Here is a 20,632-nt window from a genome sequence, read left to right as displayed (position 1 = left end):
CTCTGAAATCAGTTCGTCATGAGAGCAGTCAGGGAGGGGAGAGAAAGTGATGCAGGTCAGTGAAACCCTGCCTACAGGATCTGTTTTCTAAAGTTTAAACTGTGGAAAGCCTTAAATTGCTCTGTGCTTAAAGAAGAGAATTGCAGCCTTGATCCCATGAGCCTTTAGAATTATCCTGACATGATTGTGGCTTAGCAATAGCTTTTATTTGTGGAAATGCCTGAAGGCATGTGACTTCAGGGAGCGTGGGCTGGGAAATGGGGAGGGGTTCTGATTCCTTAGGCAGGGAGCTCCCTGTGCAAAGTGCTGCACATGTATAGAGCAGGACAAGCCCTGCATGGAACAGCCACTAAAAGAAGGGTTTGGGATATGTAAGTGATGCAGCCTGCAAAGTAATAGTGCAGATAAGAGCTGCTTGCTGTGTCAGGGTTAGGTAAAAGGGAGAGAGCAGAGGAGTGAGTTAGGAGGGAAAAGGGAGCAGTCAGAAATGGGAGACTGGGAGGGAGGCAGAGGTCTGGAGCAGAGCCTGGAAGGCAGGCTCTGGAAAGTGTGAGGGAGAAGCTCTATTAAAAGCCCTATCTACCAATCTTGGTTGCTTTTGAATAACAGCTAAACCACAGACCACTGAAATAAACTGCATTTCACAAAGAGAACCACATCTGTACTGCCCGAGCATCTCCTCTCTGAGAGTGGGTTTTTTTATTAAGCACTTTACAAACAGTCATGAAACAAGTATCATGCTGTAGCATGTCCTGAGAGCAAGTTGGTGTTTTGCTGTGTGCGCTGTGCTGGGCAAACCAAGTCACCCTCAGGGGAAGACATTGCCCCAAATAATAGATGCATTGACAAAACCTGAAACCTCCCATGATGCTACCAACATGGTGCCTGTAGTTCCTGAGCCTTACAGATAAGGCTCAAAGTTCTCTGTCTCTCTGCGTGTGAATAATAAGTGTGGTACATTTTGAAAACCTTTTGTTTTCCCTTGATTTTAAGAAAATGTCTGCAGACCAAAAGGTTTAAACTCCATAGCTTATCTTGGGTGCTTTGGTTTTGCTTTACTGAGATTGTAATAAAGTTACATATTTACCCCACATTTTTCCTGTTCCCTGGGTGGGGTGAAGGCTTGAGAAGCTTTTTCCCGTTGGATAATTAAGTCTGTGGGATGAAATTTAGTGGTTCAAAGCGATATGAAACCCACATGCTCTGAAATAAGTAGCTTTGTACTGATGGAGGCTCAAGTGGTAGGGCTGGGGTGGGACATTACTTCAGGTCACCAGTGCTCCCCCTTTAATAACAACCCCCGCGGTCTGTCCATTCCCATCCCTTGACTGAAAGGGTGGGATGGAGGGTGCTGCTTTTAGGCAGACCTTGTGGTCCTGTCTGGAGCTTCCTCAGGTCATATGGATCACAGGATCCATGAAAGCAATGGCTGCACAGCTCTCAGGTTTTCCAAGCCCATTTGTAACAGAGAAGTAGTAACTGTGCTGAAATTCCTCCCCAAACAACTCACCTTTTATTTGCTAAAGTGCCTTTCACTGAAGGCTTTGGAGAGCTGTGCTGTTTTTGAGCAGGCTCCATTTCAGCTTGACACCAGGCTGGCAACTGGACCGTAAATATTTTATATGGGTGGCCCCCCTCCTCCTCTGCCTCAGCATCCAAAGGCAGCGGGTTTGTGTCGTCAAAGGGGAGGGATGGGGAGGAGGAAGGAGGCTGAAAGTTTAAATTTGTTGAGCCTGGCTGTTCTGTTTTGGCTGGTTTTTGCCCTCCCCTCCTTTTTGCTCCTTTATATGGGAGAAGGACAAGATGGGAGGGAAGTCAAGGCAAACACTGAGTTAGCTGTTGGCTCTGTATTGACACCTGGTGCATGTGAACGAGGAGAGAAAATGAGGTGGGAAAACCACTTCTGGCCTGACAGGAGGCTGATAGATGAAAATCACACTTATGTCAGAGGAGGGGTTGACCAGTTAGATGCCGGTTGGCACTGGAGCTGCTTAAGCAGAGCTGACCCAGGCTAGGGGAGCATAAGCCCACCTATCCTCCTCCCATCTTGTTTCAAAAGATGCTCAGTTGGATGTTAATGAAAACACGGCACAGATATAAGCAATATAATGCTCTTTCCAGCTAGCTTTTTATCTTTGAAAGCCCTATATCCTTGCCGTAATAGGAGCAATGATGAGCTTTTAGTTGCAAAGTGGAGCTCCATGCTGCATTGCAATGCATCTGGCTTTGTTTTTCTGCCTTACATTTTAAGGTATGGGTATAATGTCAGAGGCAGAGCTGAGCCTGAGGAGAGCTTTTATCTGGGAAGTGCCTGGAGCTCCTCATGAAATCAAATCCCTTGCCTGCTCTCGGAGAAGTCAGAAAGAAGTTCTGGGATGGATGTACTACTGCCATCTGCCACCTTCCAAAAATCATTGTAAAGGAAAGAAATAAAGAATCACCATAATCTAGGATTGCCTGACTCATGCTGTGTCTTAACTGCACTGTGGTCCCCTGCCTGCTGTGGGGATGCTCTGCTTCTTGCACCCAGTGGTGGTCAGAGCAGAAGGGAATGGTTTAAAGGCAGTGTCGGGAGACCCAGTGAGGCTTTGCCTCAAGCAGTTGCTGATCAGAGGTGGTTGGGGTCCTGTGGAGCTGCCGTGTGCTGCCCTGCTCAGCTTTAATCACTTCGGCATGTGGCAGTGGGGAGCAAGATGGCTGAGAAATTAGGTAATTCTCAAGCAGCCAGACAAGCGACTGTTACAGTAATTAATTGACTAATTCACCATACAAACAAGGGCTCTTTAAACCAAGGAAGAGCCGGTCACATGGTGAGGATCTGTTTTCAGTCAGAAAAACACTTCAAACATTAGGCCATTGAAGGAGACATTCTTATACCACAGTTTCCAGCAGCAGGGCTCTGTCTGCATTTGCCATTAGCCCCAGGGGGGGCTGCATGGTGCTCCCTGGCTGGAGTGGGTCACCTGCATTTGATGGCATTGCTGTGCCCACAGTGGGTTTTATGTGTGTGTTTGTGGCTTTGTGGGACTGCCCTTGTAGGATTTGCATGGTGTGGGGAGAAGGACTGAGACCACCATTCTGCATGGCCATGGCACCCTGGCCTGGCATGGAGGGGCAAGTAAAGGCTGCTTTGTGGAGAGGGAGTTAAACTCATCGTCCTGAGGATGGCCATGGGTGCAGTCTCCTGTCTTAGGCTTGGCTCCGTGATGACTGTGGACACTCGAGCTGGAGTGGCATAAGGACCATCCTTGGTGGCTTTGCTTAAAGAAATGAGTGGAAGGGGGGATAAAAAGCCTTGGTTTTGTGAAGAAGATCCTGTGGGACCAGTTATGGTGCTTTTCCTTCATTAAATGGTTGGGTTTGGAGGATAAGGTGGGACCATTGGGGAGATCGAGACAAACCCCTTGATGCCAAAACATCAGCATTCCTGGGGAGTCACGGGGGTTGGATAAGGAAGTGCTGAAGCCATCCCCTGCTTCTGTGTGCTCGGTTTTAGGCTGCTTGCTTCAACAACTAATTTGTGTTTGTTGCAGGCGACTGGACAACAATGAGCTGACCACCATTCCCTCCCTGGGACCCGCTGCTTCCAGCGTCCAATCCCTCCACCTGTAAGTCACTGCTGCTCTTCTGGCTTTGGGTGGTTTATGGGGTAGGTTTAGGTGCCATTGATGGAGGGTTTTGTGTGTGTCACACCCGCTTCTGTTGATTCTTCAGATTTCATTGTCAGGTTTGTGGGCACCTCAATGAAGGAACATGCAGAGTTGTGTTACTTGCGTGAGGTTGGGCTCAGTTGCTGCTGTCCTTATGGTCAGTGGTAACATGTCATAAGTTATATCAGGAAATTCCCCAGGTTACTGCATATTGAGTAAAATCACTTTTTTTCTCATCTGCCTTTGAGTTTCAACCATTATGTCATACTCGTGCTGTTAAAACAGTGTATAATTTTACCTTTATTATTGTGGAGTTTTTTTAACATGGTCTTGTTCTGATCTCTTCTCTTAAAGCCATTCACATTTTAATCCTTCGGGGAACTCATTCCAGACCCATTTTTATGGTCTCTTTCAACTTTTTTTTCCCTCCTTTTGAGAGGGTGATTGGTGATTGTAAGGGTATATCTGCAGAAGCTTTGAAGTTCCTAACTCTTTAGTAGTTTAGGTGCCCACAAAGTGTTAGACACCTGAGAGCCCTTATGTATCTGCGCCGAGGTTCTTAAGGATGCTGCAGAAGGCAATAAAGACATTATAATATCAAACTACTTACACCTTAAGAATTTGGATTTCTAGAATTACTTTTGCATGTGTCTGCTTGTAATACACACCGAGAAGGAATTTTGCTGAGGTATACATGATACCTCCCAAGTTCCTGGGAAGGGGAAGTGGTTATAGCTAATATGGACTCCAGCAAAGTGTTCGAGCAGTTCAGGTGATGGCTTCCAGTGTGCATGGCCTTGCAGTGTCATATTTGCCATGGATTTGCCTCTCCTTATAGTGGAAGATGCCCATGTCCATACTACCAGGTGACTGGCCTCTCATGCTCAAAAGGCTTTGATTTGCTCTGAAGCACTGAAAGTACATTCCTGTTCCTTAAATGAAGGACAGAATTGGGTGAAATGAACTGGCACTGTTCCTGCTCTTCCATTAGGCAATGTTAAAATATGCAAAGCAGACAAACTCCCTCACTGACTTAATTCAGGTTAAGGATCTTAGCTTCAAATTGCTGTCCGGAACTCACTCCTGGTGTGAAGTGAGTTGAACTTTTGTTTGAGATACGGCTCCTTTCATCTGGTTCTTGGGTATACAGCGTTCCTGCGGAGCTCGTGAAGAGCCAAAGTGCTCCTCTGCTATCACAAGCACTGGATCTAGCAAGTGTTGTCTCTATTAAATGCATAAGTAACCACTTCACCTCCTGGGTGGAGGGGTGGCTTGTGTCTCAGCACTTACCAGACCTGTCAAATAAGTCGTGTGCAGTCGGTGTGAAACCATCCTGTTTGATTCCTGCCTCCTGACGCTGCCTCTCGCTGCTCGCGTGACCACATGTGAAGCCTGGATGCGTGATTTGGGGGCTGCTGGCTGCGGAGCAGGGTGGCAGCTCCCTCCTGAGCAGGGTCCCTTGTTTAAGGCACGATCCCCTGACATGAGAGGCCATCTGCCTGCCACTTGAACTGAGCTCACCAGGCTGTGGCGTAACCCAGTGTGCTATGCACTGGGACTCAAAAAGAACTCCAGAACTCTGATTTATGGGTGGGATAGCTTGCGCACAGTTTACCATCCAGGATATAGTTTTAGGCCCCCCAAATTGGCTTTTCTTTCTCACGAAGTCTATAAATGATCTGAGTTTCACAAGCCCCTGTTGTTATTTTTGCTATTAATTTAGCTATTGGCAAAGGCCCAAATTGCCGGAGCTTTGGGGTTTTTATGCCTGAAATGAAGTAAGCAGTTTGGAAAGGAGGAATACTGACTGGTGGAAGGCAGTAGATTTACAGCTCTTCTGAAATTTAAGAGTGATGCAGAAGGAAGAGGAAAGGTACAAAGGCAAATGATAAAAGGACGGTATTCTAAACAGAGCTGCTTAGGATCACTTTCCAGAAATCTGTAGTGCTCTCCTCAGCTGCTACACATAAATAACTCTGATAGTGGGATTTGTAATGCTGCTGTCATACCTCCGCAAGAAGGATCTCTTTGTTTAGCTTGTTTCAGAGAATGCCACTTCCCCCCTTGCATTTCCTTTTAATTTTTATCAGAGGTAAAAATAATCTGCAAGCTGTTTTAATGTACCTGCTTTAATCGATGCTGCTAACTTGCATTGCAATGATTTGCTGAGGAAGTGAAGCTTTCTCTGTCCTTGGGAGTCTTTAAATCAATCGGATTGCTTCTTAAAAGATGGTCCTTCAGTTCAGCTCTGGGTTAATGGGCTTGATAAGCAAATTGTTGGGTAAAGTTCTTTGGCTGCGTGTGATGTAAAGAATCAGATAATATGGTCATACTGGTTTCTTCTGGCCTTCAAACCTGTGAAGTAATAACTGGGGAGGCTGCCAAACCAAACCCAGGGTGAAGACTCATAATGAAGACTGTGTACTGAGAGACTGGTTTAAGTGTATAGTGTTACAGTGTATTCTTACTGCTAAAGAAAAATAAATACATTTCCTCTTTTTTTCTCAGTGTTTAGAAATGTGTGAAGTGTGTTTACCTCACAAACCTCTGAAGTAGGTCTTGTATATTGCATGTGGTTGAGTATTTCCAAAGGGCTGCACATGTATTATAAAACCAAGGGTTGTATATTTGTCACTCAAAACAACCCCTTTGAATGAGTTACTTCATATCCTACTCGTCCTAAAGTAGGGAAGAGACTTTTTCTCCTTTTCCAAGAAGGTTTCTTTTAATGAGCTTGGTGGCTGTTTAGGGGTTTCCCATACCTGTCTCCATCACCCCAGTCGTGACCCCCACATATGTGTGGACCATGGGCCAGTTATGCGTATATGTAAGCATGTGGGAATCTGTTGGACAGATAGTTCTCAAGGTTCTTTACAAATCTTTGGGTGTTTCAGGCTGCAGATGGATGCAGACATATGTAGCAAACATGCTATGCCCTATTATACTGTCATGAAGTTTAGTTCGGCTTAATTATTCCTTGAAGAGTCAGTTTATTTCCCTTGCACATTGAAAATGCTGCCAAAGTTGTCCATCTCGACAAGAGCGAACATAAGGGACTTGATAAGGCTTTTAATAGAACAGAAGGGAAAAATAATCTTACGTACGGGTTACCAAATAAAGACAGACATTAAATGCAAACATCTGTTAGTGCAAACAAAAGCCAGGAAATTCAGCTGGGAGGGGAGAGACCGAGTCTGGATTCATTCCGAAATTACATCGGAGTAGCTGAGAGGAGAATCTTGCCTGAAATTCCCACAGCATTTGTAATTTAGCTACAGTTCCTAGACTTGGACACTTGGGAGTTGATGGCAGGATGTTTTCACTGACATGCTCTTGGCTGAGGATTTCCCTTCCCAATGTTCCTTTCTCCTGCAACTCAAGTGCATTATTAACTCTGTAGGTTCTTGAGGAGACTTTTACCTGATGTGGTGGGGAAGGGGAAGGTAGAAGAAACCATTTATTTCCAGCAGAACTGAGTCTCTATCCAAGCTCCTCAATAACTTGTGTGGAGAGTCTCAGTCTTGCTAGCAAGCCAGGTAAAGAGGAGGACTTGAGCTGCAGTCAGTTCTGTGTGGGCACAAGCTCAGCCCATACGCTAGGGCTTGTCTGCCACTGCTTCATCTAGCTGCATGTGGGTCAATGCATCTTGAGGGGCATTTGGGATGTCTACATGGGATAACAATGATGGATCTTTGTCCTCTGCCCTGACTCCAAGCTGACCAGCCTGATACAGTCAGCATCTGCCGGTGCAGGCATGCCAGCACAGGCTGCTCCGTAGCTGTAGAGCTCAGTGGAAAGCTTGCTAACCAGACCTGAAGCAAGCATGGTAAACAGAGCACACTGCCCTGCATCCTTAGCTGGCTGGGAATTAAGGAAGTTAAGAGTTTAAACACTTAAAAATAACATTAGTTTCTTTCACTCATAAGTCTTTTAAGCCCCGGACCATTTAGGAACAAAGGGGATAGTGACCCACGGCAGTCAGCTGTATATTAGCAACAGTCAAAGCTGCTTGAGATGCTTTGGCCCCATGATCTTGCTCTCAATAAGCACAGATAACAAGGAAGTCAGAATAGGGATTTTTGGAGCAAAAGAGTGTGAAATAGGATTAGGTGATTCACAGAGGATGCAGTGACACTGCAGCATATTTACTGGGGAGAGTGAAATCAATAGGACTACTCTGCTGCCAAACGGAGCATAAAAGTCTCTTGAAGAAAATCAATCTTCTTTACAGGCTCATTAATGTGAAGATCAATTCACATTAAACTGTAATTAAACAGAGAGGGCTAATGGGAGAAGGGTAAGTGATCTACTGTGCCACAGGCAAAATATATCATGTAAAATTTGAAAACCAAGTACATGGAGAATTGGAAAGCTGGGAGTGGCAGGGAACGTGCTAAATCTGCTTGAACGGAGTGATGAGCTCAAACGTGGTTTGGGGCAGCGTGGTCCTTGTTAGAGGAAAGAGCTCAAAACTGCTGCATCTGTACTGTTTATGGAGCATAGCTCAAGCCTGAGCTGGTTTCTACACGAGGTGTGAGCTCACTTCATGTTCCTGACGAGGCCAGAGTATGAACCTCTGTGTAGGCGGTGTTGATAGTTGGGAAGTTTGGTCTTAAATGAAGAATTGAGGTTGGAGCTAGTACAACAGTGTAGAGGTAGCCTTGGAGGCCATTTGTGGCCTGGGATCCTGCTGTGCTAATGCTGTACAAACAAAACAACTGCCTTGATCCCCAAGAGGCTTAGTCTGCAAGTCATCTTTGCTGAAGTTAAGAAAGGATGATCTAACAATTAGAAATAAGGAGAATACTCTGTTAATTCCATCTGGGTCACAGCAAGTGGTTTTGTACTCATAAGCACAAAATCCAGATGACTCAGATGCAGCCGTGTGCGGGGTCCGGTTGAAGTCAGCAGGCTCTTCTTGTGTTCAGGATGTGTCTTGGGCAGCTCAGACAGCTTCTCTGCCTCCCATGCTTCATCATTACTTGCACAAGGAAAACTTTCTCTGGAGTGTGTATATGCAGGTGTAGATCCATCAGTGGGAGCAGATGCACCCCCTGTCCCTGCTTGCATCAGTTCTTATATGCACTGTAGTATCTACAAGGGCCAATTGTCTGCTGTTTACTCGGGCAATTCCCTTCTGATGCTGGATTGAGCGTTGCTTTCTGAGGGGATTTGGTCCATGCTACAGGCTACGCTACTCAGCTTCTATTTTTGAACGTGAATATATTGGTATGGAAAAGTGACTAGAAAGAATGCTGGCAGTCAGGCTCTTCAGTATGCATGCAATGTACAGGCATAAGATATTCTGAAACCCACCTCCTGTTTGTTTTGCTCAGAGTCCATAGTAAGGCTCTAGTGAGTAAAGTCTTGCTAGTTTTTGAGGCCAAAGACTGCAAGAGCGTTTCCCAGTGGAGGAAATTCTCATTAATCATGTGCTCCCAAGCAGCAGAAGAAATGCTGTTTTGACCTCTCTGTTGGAATGATTCTAATCATTTGCATGTCCTCTTCAAGCTTTCAGATACAATGTGAGTGCATGGAAATGGCAAAAGATCTGAGGCTATTCCAGGGAAATGAGTAATCCTTTCTTCTAGAAAAGCGAGAGCAGTAAAGCACGTAGCTATCAAACTCAATAGAAGAGCATCAGAAAACAATCTGGGCATGTACAGAGCAGTGTGGAAATTGGCCAGAGGAAAAAGATAGTGAAAGTTGGTGGCAGCTCATGGAATACCAATTACCCCTTGAGGCTACTTTATTATGTATTTACTAGTGAGGATAAGTTTTGTGAAGCCTTGGCATCTGCTTCTGCAAGTAGAGAATTGCTTTGAGCTGGGCTAGGTCTGCTCTGGATCTGTATGCTGCTTAGCAGGCCATGCTAGGTTTGTATTTGTTCTGGACGAAGGAGAGGACCACAAGGGGTCCTGTGGGTTGGAGCACAAGATCAGGAGTTGCAGTACTGGAACAGTGTCTTTTTTGTGTCCTCCACGTATTCATTACACCCCAAGACAAAATAAACTCCTGTTTGGATAGGCTTGCTTCATCAGAAGAGCAGGTATTGCCCCAGGACAGATGGAACTCATGAATGTAAAGCATTTTCTGGTGTGTTTTCCAAGGGCAGGTGGTTTCATGTACAATGCACAAGTTGGTTTCCAAGTTCTGTCCCTCTTGCAGATCAAGCCTAGATTAGTTGTTAGGGTTATTTGCAACCATGATCTTTTGTTTAAGGTCAATACGGAAAATAGCCTCATATTTGAGCCTTAGAATAGCCCAAACTTGCTACTATTAATATCTGTGGTAGATTGACTGTCTCATTTAATGGCATATGGCAAATAAAGCACATGTCTACAAAAGCAATTCCTTTGTTAGTCTTCACGGGCAGAGCAGATTTCAAACAGAAATAGCTTGCTGAGTTGAAAGTTTTATCAGCATATTGGAGTTTCCTGCCTGAAAACTGCTCGTAATGGCAATTTAGTTTGCTCAGAGGTGAGTAAAAGCAGAGTTTCAGCTGCAGTAAGGCAAGTTAAATAATCTCTGGGTAGAGTTCTCTATGCTTTTTTTCTCTCTGAAAGCTTGGATTCGGTTTTGTAACAAAATAGCACAAAATCAAGAAGCTGTCAATATGTGTTACTGCGTCTGTGCTTTCCTTACTACTGAGCTGCTCAGTCCTCATTATCGGTCCTCAGATTACCCTGTTAGTTAGACCTGTGGTGCTTGCTCAGAGCATCAGATAGATGCCCAGTGAGGAGTAAGAGTGGGGTAGGGGCAGAATTATGGTTTTTATTTAAAAGTGTGGTGCCATAAAGCACTTACGAAAATATCTCTATTTTGTTTACCCTCAAGTGTCCTGGCAGGTTTGAGAACAGACAGTGTCTTTTAGTGCCTCTATATATAACAAGGCTAAAACTGTTTCAGCAGAGGTGTTAAAAAACGCATCCTGCCCATGTGGTTCAAAGCCCAGTGAGTAAAACATCAGTTTTGCCATTCACCTGCTGCTCGGTAGGATGCTCAGCTCTTCCATCATTGCTTCCACTGGCACCAGCAGGAATAGTGTACAATTCAGAGTAAAGAAACACTAGTATAAACAAGCGTTTGCTAAAATGTGATCCTGCTGTGTCTAGGTTATGACCTTACTCTTCTGGAAACAGGGAGGTATGTGGGGGAAAACTCTGATTTCTGGTTAGGGTAGATGGTAGAGAGATCAATCATACCTTTAGATGAAGTGCTCACTTAAGAGGCCTCCCTCCCTTCCAAGTGTGTGCATAACTCTTGCTTGTTAACAGCAATTCCACGTGAATATTGATTGGGAATAAGTGGTTGGGTGAGTACATGTTCTGCCTGTCAAACCATTTAATGTTCAATTGCACATCAGGGAAAATAGCAACGGCAGCTGGAAAATGCAATAGGAGTGCAGGGGCGTGCGAGTGAAAGGGCAACTGGTTTAGTGGTCAGAGCTGAGCAGAGAAAAATAAGTTGGGGAGAGGGGAAGAATTGGTGGCAGAAGAAAGAATCTCTAAATGGCTCATTGGTTTAAGACTTAAACTATCTTCTGTCTGGTCCATATACTGCAGATCTGCAGTATACGGGCTGCACGGGAGCAGTTGCTGAACAGAGGGGTGATGAGTGTAAACGACCAGGGGAAAGGCACTGGACTTTGTCTTCCTTCAGGTGCCCTGGAAAAGGAAAACCTTTCGGTGTTCTTACTGAGGACTAGTTTTATTTTCCCCTCCGGTGTATGTTCTTGAGACAGTTGTCCTCTTTTTCAAAATAAGACGAACTGAAGCAGTAAATGGTCTTTTTAAAGATGCTTGAAGAACTTATTTGCTAAGTGGTGGTAAATGCTTGCCACTGAGTTTATAAGATCTGCTCTAAGGAAGTTTGAACAAGTAGCGTTTTACACCAGCCTGGCACAGCATAGTAAGAATTCTACTTCGGAGCTCCAGTTCTCTGTTCCCTGGGTCTTCTGACGCCTTGTTCTGCAGTTTCCTGAGGCCACCCTTCCTACTTGACACGTTTTATTAATAACAGGATACCCAGACTTGTGAAGAGCAGCTATTTTCTCTGCAAACTTGACCACTGCTTTTCCACTTCAGAGCTATTCCTTCTTGCAGGCTCAACAGCCTCAGCTGAGCAGTGAAGTCTGCCCAGAGGCTATCCCTGTTCTGGTGACCTTGCTGACAAGACAGATAAGCCCTTTCAACAAAGCACAAGTGTGTGTCATGTTGGAGCAGACTAACCAGCAGCCTATCTACATCTCTAAAGTGTTAACAGGAGTTTGACTGGCCAGTCAAAAATGTGTTTCTCAGACTGCTGCCTTCAAGAGGCAAGTCTCTTAGCAGCTTCTGCTGCAAGTTCCATGGGATTTCGAGACTTCAGTGGTCTGGAGAGTAGATGTACTCAAGCATGTTGTCCTTTATTTACCTGCCTTGCCACCACAGTTACAGAGCTCTTGTGTAAATCCACCTATCTTCATTGTACTCCTGTCAAAGGTGAGAAAAACCTGTGTCAGATCATGGCTTTCAGACGCAGTGTATCCTATCAAGGAGCCTGCTTGCAATCACAGCTTGCGTTAAAGTTGCAGCAACACGGGCAGAGTCATTACATTTGGTTTGCACTTAAATTGCTTCTCCGCTTGTGTATTTTCTCCTACTCACTCCTGTGGAGAGACAAAAGCAAAACAAAGCCACCCACAAAACACATGCATTCACTAGGCTGTGGCGGATCTTCTTTACTTTGATCATTTATTACACAAAGAGAAACTAAAATCAGCATCAGGATTTAAGGATAAAAGTGCCTACATGCTCTGTGATCCAGGGCTCTTTTGCCTTTCAAATGAAAGTGTTTATTAGAAGCACAAAATTTGCCTGCAATGAAAATGAAAAGCGGCTGCTGCTGTCTGTGCTGGGGAGTGGGACAGGATAGTTGCCCCAGCCCCTGCTCTGGGCCTCTTAAAATGAGCTGGATCTGATTCTTAATGTCTGTTCTTCCTCGTCACAAACCTGACTCATCTTTGAGGGCACTGATAAGGATGTTGGGGCACGAGGCAGCAGTCCTGACATGGAGTGACTCCTTGTGCTGAGTGCTATGCAGTTGTGGGGCTGGGGAGAGCAGGAACTCATCTGAGCAGCAAACTGGTGGGGGTGAATCAGGGCTCTTGGCTTCAAGGCCTGGCTTATGCATTTAATTTGTGATAAAAAATTGAGTTTGGCTGGCATGTGTCATCAGCAGAAGAAAGCCCTTGAGGTAAAAGTGCAAGAGGAAAAGCCAATGGCAGAGCAAGAGAATAACAGACCAAAGATGTAAGATGTAGAAACGCTGACCTGACTGTCATCTGCCAGCAACTGAATGACCCCTTTCAAATACTGATGCAGCTTGGCCTTTAAAGAGGCTCTGCTGAGCCCCACGACCCCATTCAGACAGCTGGCACAGAGCCATGTGGTTTCCTGCATTCTTGTGTGAAAACTGCCATTTACCTTATATGACTCTCTTCCATCTGTTCCCGTGGGACAGTTCTCTTCCTTCTTGGCAGAGCCCAGCACTCAGCAGGGCATCTCCTCTCCTTTGCAGCCTTTCTCCGTGCTTGCTCCAGACTGAGGTCAGGGAATGTGTGAAGATGGAGGGTGGCAAAAGCAGTGGTTTGGGCTGAGAAGTGGAAGAGAAGGGGGGTGAAAGACTAGCATGGCTCAGAGTATCCATAAACTGGCTGTTTCAAAACCGGCACTGATTGTACTCCATGACTTAGGGGTCCTCTCCCTCCCTTGTACCAGAGAACTGGCCAAACTGCATTATATGCTGGGCAGCCCTTGCTAGAGGTGCCTGCCCTGAGCGCAGCAGGTGCCTCATCCCATTGAGGGATGCACACAGTGACCCTGAAGGTAATTGCTGAGATGTTCTGTGGTAGAGCCTCACACATGGTGATGAGGTTGTGTTCTGGTATTGAGTTCATAAAAGTTCAGGGAAGCTCCTTAAAGAGGGCACGTGACAGACAATGGAAGATGCTTTGCACGGGCTTTCTAATGCATCTGTGCCCTTTGTGAATACGTCATTTAAAAAGCCTCTGCGGGGTACAATCTTAAAACATCCTGTGTAACCAGAACAGAGCAGAAACTCTGGTCCTCTTGGAACCACCCTGTTGCTGATGGGGGGAGCTGTGCCCATAACAGAGACTGTCTTGTCTTCAGAAATCTTAATTTGCTTTGATGTCATAACAGGTTGTGTAATTTTCTGATGAGATAAGACAGCCTCTGTTTTAAAGATGACTAACTTCTTCTCCTGCCCGTCCTGCATGTTTCGCTCTGTTAATGGAATTGAATGCTGAAGGCTTAGGAAGTTTTGTATTGCAAAAAAATATCCAAAATCATATGGTGGCAAGTCAGAAAAGTCTGGTGAGAGTAAATGCAGATCAAAGTGAGGGAGAGAGCTTTTAAAAACTACATCACGTACCTCAGTGCATCTAACACACAGCATAAGGTCATCTAACAAGTCAGGAAGTTTCCTGCTAGTGCAGAAATACCCTAAGAGAATATGTATCTCACTGGATGTGGCATTTCTGGTTACATCAGAAGAAAGGCTTTCCTTCATGCAGTTCATACTGAACTCAACAAAAGGCCTTAGTTCATCAAATCCAAGCTCTTGCTTATGTCCAGCTGCTATGAAAGTCAGTTTCTAAGAAGTATGCATGATCTTTGCCTAACTCTTATCCATGTGGCTGCCTTATGAAAGAGCTCTGAGAGTGTGCCTGGCAGGAGAACATCTGCCTGTGATTAGGTACCCAGGGCACAAAGATGCTCTGAGGCCACACTTGGACTGCACCAGGGTCAATGGTTGCAGTCCATTGGTGTGAGAGGCAGATGAGTTTAGTCCTGTGGGTGGCCATAGAGCAGTCTTTAATAGATAGGGAAAACACAGCCCTTGAGTCACGCTGGTCTCACATGAATAGTCCTGTTGACTGCAGTAGAACTATTTGTATGAATAATAGTTTGCTTGTGGGAATAAGGAGCTCATAACATAGCCCTTTGCAGTGTCATGGACTTGACTTGCAGGTGGCTGCTGCTCCCGGGTCCAAAGGGATGAATTAGCAATTCTTATCTCCCACATTGCTTTCTGACTCTAAACATCAGTGACCTGGAACAGGAGGTGTAGTTACTTCACTATGAAAGGTTGCTTTCAAAAAGGAAGAAAGAAAATTTGGTTTTGAAGCTCCTGTCTGTCTCAGCTTGCATATATAGCTGTGGGTAGTTTGCTTCATGCTTATCCATCCTAAACTAACAACAGAGGGTGAGAACATGACCTGATGAAAGCCCCCTTGAAATAGATCTGTTTTGAAGCTGATGTACAGCAAATGGAGAAATGTCTGTAGACTTTCTACCATCTAGTGTGTGATAGTTGGAATAGTTCCATCAGCTTCTTCTTGCTTTTTGCTTAGATATGATGACTTCAAGTGAAAAACAGTGTAAAATGGCCATGGATTTTGTTCTCTGCATCTTAGGCCTTTTTCTGAAGGGGTGCTAGGGAGAGGGAAGTTCCTGACATGCAGCTTAAGACAGAGCATGTAAACCATTAAGAAAACGTGAGGATGCCTGTAAAAATCATGCAATGTTGGGGTTTCTTGGTGGTATGTGGGTGGGTTTTGTTGTTTTTTTTTGTGGCTGACCCTAAACTGCAGTGCCTGTCACTGCTCTGCTCTTGTGCATGCAGCCTGCACCTGAACAAACAGAGCTTTATCTGTGGCAGCCTGGGAATCCACCAGGACTCCTTGGGGGGAAAGAGTGATTCAGAGCATCTGAGAGAAGCGTGGGCTGCTTTCATGCATCCTTGCTTCCTGCCCAAGTGATAACCCATGCAGCCTTACTTTGCAAGGGCAGTGGGGCTGCTCCCATAAGCAGATACATGTTGTGTTGGACAAAAAAATACCTTCTTGTAATGGCATGAAATCTTGAGCCTCACGGATTATCCTGGCAAGGCTGACATGACAATGCCAAGTGTCAGGCAGCTAGTGAGCCTTTCCCAGAGCAGTTGGGAAGTGTGAGAGCTTTTGGATTCTGGGCACTTCAGCCCTTCGGGGAAGGTCTCATGCGGAGTAGCAGAGGATGGTGTGCCATGGATTTCCAGGATGTCATCTGCATGTTTACTTCATCTGCTGCTGCAGCCATCTGCTTCACTATTCCAAGGCAGCTCTTTCACAAGTTGTAGTACAGAAGAGGAACTTTTCTGGAATAAAAGTCTTTTTTTTCTGAAGTAAAATATTAAAGTAATAGAAGAAGTTCTGTATTGATAAACTGTACGATCTTTGAGTCAAAGCTGATGTCCAGGTCCTAATGGCATTCTCATCTTGGCTTTTTTCTTACATTAATAAGAAGGACTTGGGACAGATCTTCAGTTATTGACTGTAATAAGGTGACCAGAACACACAAACATTTCTGTTGCTGCTATTGTAAAAACAAACACATCTGCCACATTGTCAGCTCCTCGTCATCCTTGTCAGGAAGATTGCTCAGGTGCTGCGTTCTATTCAAGAATAGAACAGTCTTTTATCATTTGTTTGTGTGTGTGTGTAGTGAGTGATGGGCTAAAATCAGCTAGTAGATCATTTAAGGTGAGAGTTCAGGAACCCGTGCCTTGAATCTTCTTTAGCATTTCTAGGAGGATCAGTATTAGATCCCATCTTTTCTGTACTGAGAAGGTGAAGGAGGAGTAGGGCAGGTAATTCCAGGCATGGCTTAGTCACACTGTATGTGATCCATCTCCTGTTACAGTGCCTTTGATCTCCCTCCCTTTGCATAGCCTGCATCTGACACCAAACCTTACCTCTCCTTCAGCAGCAAACCCCATAACTCTTTCTGGCTCCAGCATTTAGTTTCTCTGATACTTTCCCCGTATGGAAATATTAACCAAAGCCTGAACTTTTTAATCTCACTGTTTCTAGTCTTGTGATCTCCTTTGTATGCTAATGCTGAAAATGTGCTGGCATATGAATAGAACCCTACCCGAGGTGCGAACCTCTCTTTTGAAGCTTGATTTTATTCCTGATGCCTCTAACAGGTGTTGGTTTAATAGGTTTGCTGCATTACGGCTTGCCTCTTTCTTTCTTGTGTGAGCCCAGCCAGATCTGTAAGCTGACACGACATGAAGGCCAGGCATGTGACTTCTCCCTGCCTTTACCCTCACTTCACACCAAACACTTGCGCTGCAGACACCCAGCAGTCAAGGGAGCTTTAATTCAAGCTTTGTCTAAACCAGGAGGTTTTGTGCTGATTGCATTTGAATCAGCCCAACCAAAGCCCCCTCGCGCATTCCCATCCAAGGGTCTGCTTGCTTTGATTTTCCACTGTCAGCTTTCTGAGGGGCAGCTGCTGAAGGGAAGTGAATGTGGCTTGGACAACAAGAGGAGAAGTGTGTTTGTGCTGCTCTCTGCAGAGATTTCACACGAGGAGTTTGAAGCCACGGTCTGCATTACACTGATCAGTGCTCTCCAAAGGACAGGCTTGCTGCGAAGAGGAAGGTGAATTCTTCTCCGATTAGGTCTAGTGGAAAATGTTTCACAGCCTGTTTATCAAACAAATATTCACAAAGACTCTTCGAGTGGGGAAACCCACAGGGATTAAAGTGTAACTTTACCTCTAAAATACGAGATTCCTGGAAATGCTGCAAGCTTTTGACTTTGTGCCACCTGTTGTTTTCCTGCCATCCTGTTCGGCTCCCTCCTGACTCAGAGCAAACCCAAACATGCTTTGGCTTCACTGGAACATTCTGCTTGTTTTTCTGTCTCATGGCAGAGCTTCCTGATGTGGTCCTCGTGGAGCTGGTTGAGGTTAATCCCAATCTCCTGTAATCCTGAGGGGTCTGTTCAAGAGCAGTGCTGAGAGGCTGTGCTACCTGGGCATGTTGAACCCTGGTGCAGGAGGGTTAAGCAGTGGTGGCTGGACGGCAGGGAGCTTCCTTCAGCTCTTCTCTCTCCTTCTGTAGTTATTGCCGACATGAAGGTCAAGCAGTTCCTCAACAAGTGCCATACATACGCACCTCAGAGTATGACAGTATAATCCATTGCTGACTTTGAGCTACCTTGGTTTGTCCCTAAGATGTTACAGTATGAGGTGGCTCTGGGAATGAGGTTGGGTTTGCACCGTGGAGTTCAACTTTCATAGCCAGATCCTTCCATATTCATGAGCAAACCCAAATGGACTGCGATGGGCTCCTTGGTTGCTGTGATTTCTTTGTCACTTGAACTGTTTTCACTCCAAATTCTTAGTCCTTGTTGAAGGCAGTCCTGCATCTTCCTAATCCTGTAGTGCATTCCCATATACAGTTGGTAAACTAGAGGTAGAGAGGGGTTAAGAAGCTTGCCCAAGGCAGATGAGTCAGTGCCAGAGCTGGGAATAGAAACCAAGAGACTTGGCTCCTGCTCCAGGCTCTAATTGCACAATCTTGCATTGAAGCCCTGTCATCATATACTCTTGAGGTAACACTGGTTGAAGTGAGATGGGGGAAGCTGTTTCCAGGCTGTGACACCTAAGGAGAGGGGAGAGGAGGAGACACCTGGAGCCAAATTGGTTGTTGAAGCACCAATAATTGGTGCTTTAAAGCCTGGTCTCAGCAATTGGTCCTAAAATCTGATCTGCCAGCTTTGAAGCCAACAAAGTGTAAACTAAGGAGCTGTTTGGGAAAAATCCAGCCCTTTTCCAGTCACTGCTAAAGGGGAGAGGCAAAGGCAGAACATCACTGGTCTTTTCTGTAAAACACCCTTGCAGTGAGACTGGGCACAGAGGCAGGCGAGCTGGAAAGTTCCAAGTGATAACAGGAAAGGTTAAATCCCATTTCAGCTGTTACTGCAAAGAACGAAAAAGAAAATGTAATCAAGCTAGTAAAAGGTTTGGATGATGTTGTGTTCATATCACATGCTGTGTATAGGAAAAGTCAGCCTGGCTGGTTTTGTTTGAAGTGCAGTGCTTGAGAGGGTGCAGTGCTTTGCAGCGAACTGTCTGACATTCCCCAGCTGGGACTGGCTGGGGATGGTGTTTGGAGCTGAGAGTTCCATTTGGAGTCGGCCCATGTTTGAAGGAGACAGAGGGAGAGAAAGGAGCCTGTTTCTTTCCTGTGTGAAACAATGCATCCATCTAATCTGCCAGCTGTAGCATGTGGAAATCAAGGCAAATGGACAGAAATCACCTGGAAACTGTGAATATAGCTCAAACAAGAGTTCTTTCCTGTCCTTTCTTCTGGGACAGCAGGGAGATCTGGCAGATTGGATATGCATTGACCAACTAAAGCACAGAAATATTAATACTCTAAAAAATAACATTGCCTTCTGAAGAGTGCTTCATGTCTAAATGCTCTCAGTCCCCTTGCACAGGCATTGTCAGGTAATCTATAGATTCTCCACATTCATGTGTAGAAACGTTCATTTCCTTCTAATTTACAGCCAGATTCATCTCGGCCCTCATGGCCTAGACGAGATCAGAGTTTAACTCGCAGCCCCTGCTTCAGGAGAGCTCCAGAAAACATGCTTGGGGTTTGTTTTCACTTATGTCTGTGGAGCTGTTTTCCCGAATCAGGGTCACACAGGTTTTATTCTTTTGGGAAGGGAAGAGATTAAAACTTTTGAACTTGCTGATGCTACTGATCAAGTTCATTGCAAAAGAAACTAGTCCTTGGGGAAAGGAAATCCCCCTCGTCCATGTGCTGAGTTTATGGAGGTCACAAAATTCTGGGTGAATTTCCCTGTATTTTACTCGTACGAGTAAAATTAAAGTAAGAGTTGAATTCAAGTAAGAGTGAAGTAAGAGTTAAATTCACTGGTCCTCAGTCCTATTATGTGCATGGATGTGAAAATTGAGTTTTCATTCCTAGCTGTAAATGAATATTGGTCATTTGGATAGTAGTCATATCGTTGCCTTTTATGCAGTTAGTGGCTGTAGAGACCTGTTTGCCTGTAACCCGTGGAATAACGAGTTTGGGGACGTGAGTTATGACTTCCCTTTAATTTGGTACCTTTTGCATCGTATTAGCAGCATATTGCTATAGTGGTATAAAATTTGTCCTTTTATGAGCCTATGATGAATTAATGAAGTAGCATTTAAACTCTTTAATCAAAGCAGTGTTTCTGTGAATGCTTTGCCCGTATAAGTGAGGATGAATTGCTGGCTGTTTAAAGGGTGAGTCTCCAGAAAGCAAATTGTTCTGGGGATGCAGTTTTTACCCTTTTGCTATTACAGATGCCAGCAAATGTGGTGAAACAATCTGGTTTTAATTACAGGGAGGGTAAAGGAGCAGATCCCAGTGTGGGGAGCAGGTCCCTTGCCATGTGCTGCTGGTATTTTGAGGGGAGGGGTTTTCTTCTCAAGAGACTTGTCTGAACCTCTGGGAGAGCTTGAAGTGGGAGTGAGACTGCAGAAGACAGCAGCTTCAGTGCCTGGAAGGCTGTGGTCAGCTCATCCATCAGTTTCAGAGAGCTGTGTTGTGAGAGCTGGGTTGTCCCGGTTTGCATTCAAGAGTGCTCTCACTGGCTGCTGTCTTCTCCTCTGTCTTCTCAGTAGGTAGCCAGACGGATTAAGGCACAGTTCTTGTCTGAGCTCTCTCTGCTATCTGTTATTATTCAGCAAGTTCTCAAGTGTCTAGTGAGCATCCCTGTTTGGAGTGCCTCACTCACAGCCTTGCCAGTAATATCAATGACTGGTCTAGATTCACACCAGGCATGTGCTCTGCTACTTGTGACTAATGCACAATGTATTTTTCTAATTGATTACTGTTCTCTTGGCTGATTCAGGCCAGAAAGGAGTCCAAGGAAAGGACTCAGGGTTTTCTTACTTAGACCTTGTTGAGTACAGATAGGGTCTAAGAGGTACTTGACTGTTTGATGGCTGTGGAAATCCTAAGGGCAGCTTGTGGTGCCTTCTCTAAAGGAAGCCGTTAGGTTGAATCCTTCAGGCTGTGGCTGGTAAAACAGCAAACACAGGCGATTGTTAGAGGGTCCGAGCTTGGTGCTTGGGCAC

The 20,632-nt window shown here is 45.2% G+C and overlaps 1 protein-coding gene across 6 annotated transcripts in view; it reads left to right on the top strand.

Annotated features, from left to right (window-relative positions):
- Positions 1–20,632, top strand: part of LRIG1 (leucine rich repeats and immunoglobulin like domains 1) — a 90,566-nt gene that overhangs the window by 37,158 nt on the left and 32,776 nt on the right. For all 6 annotated transcript variants that reach the window (XR_009966934.1, XM_062630274.1, XM_062630275.1 and 3 more), the window contains exon 3: positions 3,534–3,608. Coding sequence is in view for 5 of the 6 variants with exons in the window: in XM_062630274.1 (XP_062486258.1) it covers positions 3,534–3,608 (75 nt within the window). In the remaining variant the exon portion in view is untranslated. The remainder of the gene's footprint in view (positions 1–3,533; positions 3,609–20,632) is intronic.

The sequence above is a fragment of the Pezoporus occidentalis genome, unplaced genomic scaffold (genome assembly GCF_034315485.1).
Source record: "Pezoporus occidentalis ecotype Australia unplaced genomic scaffold, CSIRO_AGI_Poc_V1 ctg35, whole genome shotgun sequence".
NCBI lineage: Eukaryota > Metazoa > Chordata > Aves > Psittaciformes > Psittacidae > Pezoporus > Pezoporus occidentalis.
Note: the sequence above shows the minus strand (reverse complement) of the source record. Positions and strands in the feature narration are given on the sequence as shown.